Below are 10,783 nucleotides of genomic sequence, written 5' to 3' on the forward strand. Positions count from 1 at the left end.
CCGCTCGCCGGGATGCTTTATATCCACTCAGAAGATCTCCCGGGCTCCCTAGACCTCTCGGTGAAACTTCAAAAAAACTTCGAGGGCAGTGGAAGGGATCGGATCGGATCGATGCGTTTAACCAAGTAACTGAACGTAGATACGTACAAGGACAAAGTGTCTCGGGATGATAGATACTTATACGGGCCCCGGGTAAGCATCCAGCATCTAAAAGTAGCTTTGATAGGTGAAAGCAATTATATAGATGACAAACATTTCTATAATTAGCAGTGTTTTATGACTTCACCAAGGGGAGAGTGTTCCTGGGTCGACATCTAGCTCCCACGTGATTGATTATATATAATCAGAAAATGGAAAATATCCTACTTCATAATCATGTGAATCTCAAGCCCTAGAAGCTGTATTGACCTTTGAAAGTGCCGAAAATACTAAATAACTTTATAAATTCATAGAAGATTTTCTAACTTTAATATAGAACCCACATGTGAGTCTCTCGAAGCATGAATTCATATCGTTTGGCTGTTCGGTTGGATGAGACGAAAATTGTACTAAGTTACATGTAGCTACATGTAGGTGCATGTTAAACCAAGGGTTAGGTTTAGGTGCTAAAATTAGACAGCCTGGTAACGACGACCGAACACTCCTGCTCAGCAGACAAGTAAGATGGCATCAAAGCCGAGATATGTGCATTATTCCCTATCCTACGATTTGTGTCCCTTCGCATGTATTGACGATAGTTGGCCTTGCCTCATAAGACGCCTTTTACCTCGGGCGAACTTCACTGATCTGTGAACTATTTTCGCCCCCAAGTCACCGTTTGTGGCCTCTCCTTTTCCCTTTCTAGCATTACTAACTCCTCCTCGCAGCTGGACGTTTAGAAATCATCATCTTGAAACCGGACACGGACAGATGGACTAGTTCTTAAACGCAATCCTGACGTGTGTGTAGTACATCGATCGACCTTTCTCAGGAAAACAGTTAATGCGATATAGCCAAGTTCACAAAGTTTTCAAGAAAGGCATAGCGCATGAATCCGGATCTCTGAATATCACATCTATGCTTGTCTAGAAGCTGCCTAAAAAACGACTTCAGAATCCTCTGGCACAAGCCCAGTCAAACCTGGAGCTAATATTTCTAAAGAACCGAAAGCTACTCGATCGCGACGAGAGAACGGCAGGCATGGTCGCTTTTCCGATGACGAGGGCTATTTTATCAGTAAAGTACCTATCAATATATGGCCACCGCGCTAAGAAGTTTAGGACCTAGGCTATCGTGGCGGGTCACATAGCGAGTGATACCCCATGAACAATATTCGTGCTTGGGTCACAACTATCACCACTTCTATGTGACACATATTCTAAGCGACGTTGCTACTACAGTACGAAAAAATAGGGTGGGATTAGTACAGTACTAGTATAGTAACACTACTTTATTTCATTTTAAACTGTGTCATTTTGGATCGTAGAAGTGTCGTTTTGCATTATGTGTTACTCTACATCAAGTGTACCAGAAAGTGTGTTATTTTAGGCCTTTTCCGATATATTTTATCTTCTCTTGGAACGTCGCTGCGGCAATACTTGGAATTATTCAAAATTACTATAGCTATCTAATATACAACGGAGTGCGGCCTCCGGCCGCCCAAATGTAGTGAGGAAATGAAGGTGCGGGCGGTGCTGCGATAGTAATTTCTTAGATTATTGCTGTCATTCTGGATTATTGGGTCATCCAAACGTACAGGCACGCACTAAACCTCATTTCCATCTCTCCTTATAGGTAATCTGTGATTTATTAGCTCTAGTATGCACTTTAAGTCATTCAATGAGTAGCTTTAGTATGTACGTGTGTTTCATGATAAAATGATATCAGGGAAATTCGACCTTGATATATAAAAATATAGCTGTAGTGCTGTCAGTGTTTGTTCTTTTATATCTATCCATTGCAATAGCTACACGCCCTTTAATGCCAGTTCCCTTCCATCTCGGGAGTAGTTCTTTGTCTACTTTTGTAATGATATGCAATCAATATTAGAAATAGTAAGTAACCAATAGAAAACGTTCCTGGTGACGATGCGGAAGACTATATAGTTTAGATTTCTTGGGCAATTGGACCAAACAGTTGGGGTTTTCGTATGGTTAGACACCTTCACCACAACCTACTCAGACACCGCTCTCATCCGGACAGTCAAATAAAGACAAGAAAACCTACGTTGTAACTGGCTTCTACTTGCCGGATTCCTATCCTGTCTGATCCGAATCCAGAAAGTGGGCGAATATATCGTGAAACCAGACAAGGCACTATGTACCAAGGTGAAGTCCGTTGCGAAGCAACCTTTTTACCAAATCTCAATCAGAAATCGGACACAATTCGGGTAATATACTTCCGTCCGAATGAGGAGAGTGTTTGAATGAGTGACCTCGTACCATCATGGCAAAACATTCTGCGAAAGCTGGGGCAACCAAAGACCATAGAGAAAAGGTAGGATTGCAAGAATTATGATTCCCAAACCCTTCCAAAAATTGTATCAAACCTCAAGGAATCACTATATATATATCCATCTAGGATGACGATTTTACCTGGATTATACTCGTGCTTTTCTACTCGTGCATGGGTTATAGGAGACAAGGGCCTAAGGACGGAAATGAGCCGGCCCTGCCTGAGTCTTGAGAGCCGATCGGGAGGCCTGGACCAACGAGATCTTGAGAAAGGCCCCCGACCCGGGCCTCAACGATGAGCCCGAGCCTCCTTAAACATACATATACATGTAGGTATGGAGAATATATGCAACTTTGTCTTTGTGATAGAATAAAGTGGTAACCTACGGGAGCACCCCTGGTTGTGGATGCGCGCCTATTTCCTCGATGTATATGGAATTTTGTTTAATCTCAGCCCTTGTCTTGGCTGTCGAGTGAGATTGTGTGAGGACGCGTGGCAGGATACAGCGTGGTATGTTTAAACCTAGCCCTATTAACACAACCTCAATTGCAACCTTCTGTATTTTTTCGATTCCATCGCTCCCCAGAATCCACCTTTTGTTCTTAGCCAATACATATAGTTAAGAAACCGACTACCCCGGGTACTCTCGATGGTCTACGATATATTCAGACACCCTAGGAAGTGCCGCTGGCAACTGTAACTCCGACACGATTGAACCGTACCTTGCAGCTGGGTAAGAGATATCTCACTGAGACTTTTGCTTTCCCCGCATTCAACCATTTACCCAGTTGGTGGCGTTATAGATGGCTTTGTTTCGAGTAACTGGATACGCCCGATATTTGGGGATTCAAATGTACGGCGCCGTTGTTGAAGATTACATACCCCTTTTCATTTTTTTCTTATTCGACGCTAACATGGCTTAGATCTTGGCCTTTACGATACCAGATGCAGGGAAGCCATTGGCAACCTCATGTATGCTAGCTCCCGGCTACCTGGAATAAGTTGTTGCTTGGTGCTGTACCATCTCAGCTGACAGAATCCAATTTGAATGCAGATAGCAACCCGGTACAGTTTCGATTCAAGCATCTAGACGCAATCGTAAACTTACCTAATGTCAGCATTCCCCACAACGCAATTGGAAATTGTGCAGAACATCAAACATCTTGGTTGGGATTCTCTTTGGCACTTCTGGTCGATGGGACAGCTCGACAGGGTTCTAAGGACTGACATCGACAATTACTGCTGTGCTTTATCACTTGTGGGTCTTGGGACCTTCAAAGATTAAGAAGCCATGGACTCGGTATAAAGTCCTTGAGTAGTATGCAGCACCTCCGAGACTCGATAAATGATGTCACATATACAACTAAACTCGTTTGTTAATTGCAACTGGTCTAACCAGAAATGCTAAACTTGATATTAGCCGCGAAATCCCTGCGCGCGTTAATCCTACCCCACAATGCCTCCACCACTGGCACATGCCTCTTGTCTGGGGAACCTCTAACAAAGATTTAGTCTAACCCTTGAACTATGGGGTTCCCCATGGGCAGAACTGACAAGTACGGGGCTTCTTGGTTAGCAACTTCTGGGGAAAGGTTAACCTTACAATCAAAAATTTACCTGCGCACGCGATCAAAGATCAGGGACAGATCTATCGTATGATAATGGAACGTCGCGCATAATGTTCCCATCCTGAAGTTTTCACAGGAAATCATGTATGGCAGGCTAGACTGGATCCTCTATTCAATCCATAAAGTCGGATAGGAAGGGGCTTAAGCGACAGATGAAGCATGATCGCGATTGTCTAAACCATCCTAGCAGGGGTTTTACAGGTACGATTGGTCGTACATACCGGTCAAACGGAGAAATCTACGGAGCAAATCCACACGCAAGAAGGACCAGGCATCTGAGTGCGAGGTGGCACAACTTTCGTTTTTCCGTCATTCTTAAAAAGTCCCTATTTTCAAGCCTACGGGTCGGACTCACCACCGGAAGGCTTTCAACAATAGAACAAGTCCACTCTCCTTGTGTTACTAGCTACACAGATAAGCTGTCAAAATAATTGATGAAACTATGATCGTCTCATTCTTTATTATGAGAAAAACCCTCATCACACAAAGGCAAGATCCTGCCTTCTGCTGCTGCAAGAACACCGAGCTCAGCAAGTATCCAAGCAGTTATCAGGCAATTATTCCGTAGTATCCATGACAATTCGGTGTTGATGTACCGAAAAGATGCAACGATCATCGCGACCCCGCGTCAATTTGGTGGCGCAGAGAATAGCCTAATCAGCCCATGGACGTCCTCAGGAGCTTGCTTAAGGCGAAGAGGAGCCATCGGTCTCGATTAATTACATACATACTGTATGGAGTAATATGTGGAGGGAGGATCCCATCTCGCTTGCAAAAAAGATTGCGTTCCGCACCCGCATTCCCCACGTTTGTTGTCTGTGTGTGTTTGTAAATTCGGCACATAGACCCCTGGGATTAAGGTGCGATCCATGCGACCAACGTTTAACGGTTGTGGCGGATACTAAGCTTCTGGACTTAGCCTGAGCTTGAGGTTTTTCGGCTAAAGACGAGTTTCAACATTCTCACACTTCCCTGGTTTTGGGCAAATGTCAACTACCAATGTGTGTACCTAGGTCCCAAGAGGCCCGGATGCTGCCCGAGAGTTGAATGGGGCATGAGATCTTCCACGAGTCGGTACCCAGTGATCTTTATAAGGCATTGGTTCTCCCCCGGATCGTATTCTTCTCGTCAGCCAGCTCTTTTTCTTTTCTTGACCGCAAAGAACTGATATTCGGGTTCATATATATTGAGCCTTGGATACGTTGGTATAAAACATAGGGTAGAAAAACATACGCAATCATGTATCGCATCAGTAATATTTATGGTTCGTATTATGCCACATCTATATTATATCGTGAGTAGAGGGAAAACGGAATGCTGACAGCTTTTGTTCTCTAGTGCTCGCCGCGTTCGGCACTATCGGCGGTGCATTGTTTGGTTTTGATATTAGTTCAATGAGTGCATGGATTGGCGCAGAACAGTATCTGGAATACTTTGACCATCCAGATTCAAATCTTCAAGGAGGAGTAAGGCCTAATCCAATCACTTAACTAATTGATTAGCTGGCTAACAAATACTGATAGATCACTGCATCTATGTCCGCCGGTTCCTTTGTTGGTGCTTTGGGAGCTGGTTATCTCTCCGACATGATGGGGAGACGATATGCCATCGTTGTTGCAGCAATAATCTGGATTGTCGGGTCTGTCGTTTCGTTGAGCGCACAAAACGTTGGTCATTTGATCGCTGGACGTGTGATCAACGGTCTTTCCGGTTAGTGCCCGATACTCCCGCACTCACTTCCGAGGATTAATGTGTTAATCTTTATATAGTTGGTATTATGTCTTCTCAGGTTCCTGTCTATCTTGCCGAGCTATCGCCCAAGAACATTCGTGGTAGAGTCGTTGGTATTCAACAATGGGCAATCGAGTGGGGTATCTTAATTATGTACCTGATCTCATACGGTTGCACCTTTATTGATGGTCCTGCGGCATTCAGAACAGCCTGGGGTATTCAAGCAATTCCAGCCCTGATTCTTATCGGCGCACTATTCTTTTTCCCGGAATCTCCACGTTGGTATGCATCGAAGGACCGCTGGGAAGAGGCTCTGGATACTCTTGCGCTCCTTCATGGAAACGGAGATATCAACAATCCTCTCGTTCAGGCTGAATACGAAGAAGTCCGTGAAGCTCAACAGATTGCTGCTCAAGGAAAAGCAATGTCATGGCTGGGTTTGTTCGGACCCACCATGTGGAGGCGTACTACGTAAGTTTTATCTCGGTTACAATATGAAAACTGGCACCGAAAGCTGATTATTTGATTCTAGTGCTGCGCTTGCCGCCCAGATCTGGCAACAGCTTCTTGGAGGAAACGTCATGATGTATTACATCGTATATGTTTTCCAAATGGCGGGTCTCACTGGTAACATCAACCTTGTCTCGTCATCTGTCCAATACGTTATTTTCTTGGTCACAACAGCCATCACTCTCCTCTTCATCGATAGACTTGGTCGTCGCCCACTATTCATCTACGGTGCTATTGCAATGGGATCACTCAACTTCGCCGTTGCTGGGTTGATGAAGACTGGAGGTCACTCGGTCACCAATGTCGCCGATAACTACAACATCAAATGGCAGGTAGAAGGAAGCTATGCCACAGGTGTTATCGCATGCAGTTATCTTTTTGTTGCATTCTACGGATTGACATGGGTATGTATCTACGCAATTGTAGACGGATGAAGTTACTAGAAACGAACATGCTAATACGGAAAAACAGGCTCCGTGTGCGTGGGTCTTCATCTCTGAAATCTTCCCACTTCAGTACCGTGCCAAAGGTGTTGGTCTCGCCACTGCCGCCAACTGGATTTTTAACTTTGCGCTTGCATACTTTGTCCCACCTGCGTTTAAGAACATCCAATGGCGTACTTACATCATGTTTGGTGTATTCTGCTTCTGCGGTGTCGCGCACAGTTTCTTCATGTTCCCAGAGGTTCGTTACTCAGTGTTATCCTTCATTTGTCCCGAGCTCCGATCTAACATGAAATTTCTACTTAATAGACCGCCGGAAAAACTCTTGAGGAAATCGACTATCTCTTCGGGAAGGGTATCCCTGCATGGAAGAGTGCAAAGGTGAACTCAAGACTTGATGAAAAGGTTGGCGACCTTGAAAATAATAAACCTGGCCATGACGATGGGCAGTCTGAGAAGGGTGCTGCGACGACAGTCGAGAGCTCTCACTAAAATAATTTCTGTGCTTTTTTTTGTCCGTTTTACGCATGGAATTTTGGCGGGTTATTCGCGATTTTCATTTATTCGTTCTAGCTAGCTACGTGTAGTGCTGGTATGACATGACTTCAAATTAAAAAGTGCAACTTTCGGTTGTATCTTTGTTTATAATTACTTTTGGATTGCGCCGTTCCTCCTCACTGATGTCGTTACTGGCATATGCGTGATAACATGTAGCAAGATCAAAAGCTATCAACACGTATACAAAGTAGCAAAGCTGAATTCGATACCAACTCCGGTTACATTATTCGTCCGTGGCTGCAAATTGACCAACTGATCAAAAACCCGCATATTCTCTTACAGTGAGTGTCCCCGGGTTGACACCGAGGCCTCACCCGATCCGACCCAAACGAATATATACCCCCATCCCCACCTACTCCACTTAGCCACCCGACCTACCCGTCCCAGCGCCAGCACATTTAGCAGTACCCGGGTTTAAAGGACCGGGTATGGCGGGTATACCGTCGTCACGTCCGACATACGCATTAATTCTTATTTCCTTCATCGTGCATATATGTTCTCTTTCTAAACAGTAATCTTCCTCGTCGTCCCTAAGAAGCATTTCCATTAGTTTATTCCACCTGAGTTGAGATATCGATAATGGAATTTCACTTCCAGCTCGGAAGGGGATTCAGCATGTATCTTTGGGCCACGCGCCAGGCCATGCAAAAATCAAGCTAACGCCTGGTTGGGATCATGCAATATCACTCGGTCCGTCCTTTAATTTTCTCTTTTTTTTTTTTTTTTTTTTTTTTATTCACGCGGCACAAGAAGCAATTGTATTCAAGCCCATTTCCATGTGATAAGACCGGAATTAAACTGCTCAGAATACCTTGTGGTTGTGGCAACTCAATATCGAAGCAGTATGGTATTCTCATCTTGGCGGGCGATCTTGCGCTCCCATTTCCATCTATTTAATTTTTGTCAATTAGAATATTCGCGCTTATTTCCCAATGTGCTTGGTTTATGATGTACTGACCGCGTGCACCAGGGAAAGCCCACTGTAATTGAATCACAAATTCTCACTCGGGCCAGATTTGTGTGTAACGTGCTACGCTTAAATCCGCTTAATAACATCCAGTCATGTCAGAGACACATAGCTTAGCGAATGTTACTTGTTCTTTGCACTAAACCAAACTCAAGGATATATGCTAGCTACATGTACCCACCCCAATCTGAAGACGTGCTAAGACGGCGCCCGCCGAAAATGCAAGCCAATGTTTGCAGAAAACCTTCTTGGTAGACCGCCGACAGCACCGGCGCCCATAACTCGTACGCACCTGTGGGTCCAGCAGAAGACATCCGCGTCACCCACTTTTGCGGCCCAGTCACGTCTCAGTCCTACTACAAGTCAGACCTCCAACACAGGACGATCAACCGCATTACAAGCCCGCCTCGAAGCTATCCGAATCAAACGCGGCAACGGATCTACTACTTCACGGGTAGGTCCAAACTCACGAACTGCGTAGCGCTCCAAACCCTTTCGAGTCCCCAGTCCTCACGTTTCGAGCCGAGTGATAATCCATGATCACACCCATCAAAGCCGACCCGATCCATCTGCTCCTATCAGGCCCTCGGTAGCACCCAAGACCTAACAGGGACAGAACGGAGCGAGACAACCTAACGCAAAAAAGCCCCCTCCTCTTCATACGAAGAGGAGAGGGCAGGGAAAACGACTTGACGCAAAAAAGCCCCCTCTCCTTCTTTTGAAGGAGAGAGGGCCAAAAGCAAAAAAAAAAAAAAAAAAAAAAAGGAATTTAAAAAGAATTAAGAATAACCTCCTCTCTTCCCGTCAAGAGAAAAGAGGAGGTTATAAAAAACTATTCCCCCTCGCTTCCCGCCGGGGGAAGAGAGGGGCCGACAATAAACGATCCCCCCCTTCCCATCAAGGGAAGAGGGGAGCTATAAAAACAAGTCTACCCTCTCCTCCCATCAAGGGAAAAGAGGGGACGTAAAATACTATTTCCCCTCTCTTCCCATCGAGGGAAGAGGGGGGCCGACAATGCTCTCTTCCCCTCTTCCCACTAAGGGAAGAGAGGGCCATAGAAAACTACCTCCCCTCCTCCCATCAAGGGAGGAAGGGGGCATAAAAATCGTTCGACCCTCTCTTCCCATCAAGGGAAGAGAGGATATAAAAATCTACACCCCCCTCCCCCGTCGGGGAAGAGAGGGGCCATCAAAGCCTATTCCCCTCTCTTCCCATCAAGGGAAGAGAGGGCGGGAAGAACACGCCCCCCAAAAAAAATCTATCAACAAACCCCTCCCCTTATCAGGGATGGGGGCAGGCATCGACCCCCCCTCAAGTTGAGGGCCAAGGGAGCCGATGTAGTACCCTCCCTTTTCCAGGGAGGGCCGGAAGCGAGCTGGCGGACCAGGGCAACCGTCTCTACCCCGAGAGGGGGCAGAGAGATCCTTATGTTTTTGGAAGAAGAGGGGGAGGGAGAGTGTTTATAAAGACTTGGGTGTTTGGATTTTGGCCGCCGGCGCTCGGCTGTCGTTTAGGTGCGCTTAACGCGTTGGACCGGGAACCCTGTCAGACGCAGAAGCCGGTCGCCACCGTCGTGGGACGGACAACGGACAACGGCAATGAAGAATTATTATGAAGAACATCACGACCAATAGTTAGAAATTGAAAAGAAAAAGTTTGCAACGTGCTTTGTAATGTGTTTAACTTGTGAAAATTCTTTAAAGTATTTGTGAAAAGGTGATCAATATATAAGAGAAGGCGGGTGAGGTAGGAGCTTGAGAGCTGAGCAGCGGATGCGAGTCAGTTATACCAATACCTAGCGACAGCTACAACTATCCGATCTTTATTTTTTTCAGAATGCCTTCTGTTAGAACCGATAAACCAAATCCTATTCCTATCCCGTATGATACAGAATCTTTGATTCAACAAGCTATTGCTTCCTATAGGGAAGGCCGATCAACCTCCTTGAGACAAGCCGCATCTGAGCACAATGTGTGCCGGGAAGCTGTTAGGACGAGGTTCAATAGAGTAACAGAAAAGAAGCGAGCTCATGCATCACAGCAGCTTCTTACTACTACGGAAGAGGAGACACTTGTGACATGGTGTCTTCAATATCATGCTTGGGGATACCCTTTGAGGGTGGATATGCTTGCCTCAATGGCGGATTTAATTAGAAGGAAAAGAGATGATGTAGACCCGAGTTTGTTACCAAAAATGGGGTAGAATTGGTACAAACGGTTTATTGGAAGGCATCCTGACCTGAGTTTGATTTACAGCCGTAAGTTGGATCAGTCAAGGGCGATGAACAACAACCCAAAGATTCTTCGGGAATTCTTTGAGCTTTTGAAAAGTGTTGTTGAAAAATATAATATTACTAGTGACCGGACATTCAACATGGACGAAAAAGGCTTCCTACTTGGTTATGCTCAGTCTGCCAAAGTTATCGTTCATTCCTCGAAGAAGTCCTATCGATTTGTTACTCAAGATGGAAACCGGGAATTGGTGACAGTTTTAGAAGGCGTTAGTGCTGCGGG

General features: G+C 45.4%; 1 protein-coding gene across 1 annotated transcript; it reads left to right on the forward strand.

Annotated features, from left to right (window-relative positions):
- Positions 1-5,300: 5,300 nt before the first annotated feature.
- H6S33_004833 (uncharacterized protein) lies at positions 5,301-7,237 on the forward strand (the record flags this gene model as incomplete). The annotated part of the gene is made up of 7 exons (XM_044836196.1): positions 5,301-5,325; positions 5,400-5,527; positions 5,585-5,771; positions 5,831-6,263; positions 6,325-6,706; positions 6,774-6,986; positions 7,055-7,237. The coding sequence occupies 7 exons, from the start codon at positions 5,301-5,303 to the stop codon at positions 7,235-7,237; spliced, it is 1,551 nt and encodes a 516-aa protein (XP_044690806.1).
- Positions 7,238-10,783: the final 3,546 nt, after the last annotated feature.

This window comes from Morchella sextelata (assembly GCF_020137385.1).
Source record: "Morchella sextelata strain SCLS chromosome Unknown scls_18, whole genome shotgun sequence".
In the NCBI taxonomy this organism is placed as follows: Eukaryota; Fungi; Ascomycota; class Pezizomycetes; order Pezizales; family Morchellaceae; genus Morchella; species Morchella sextelata.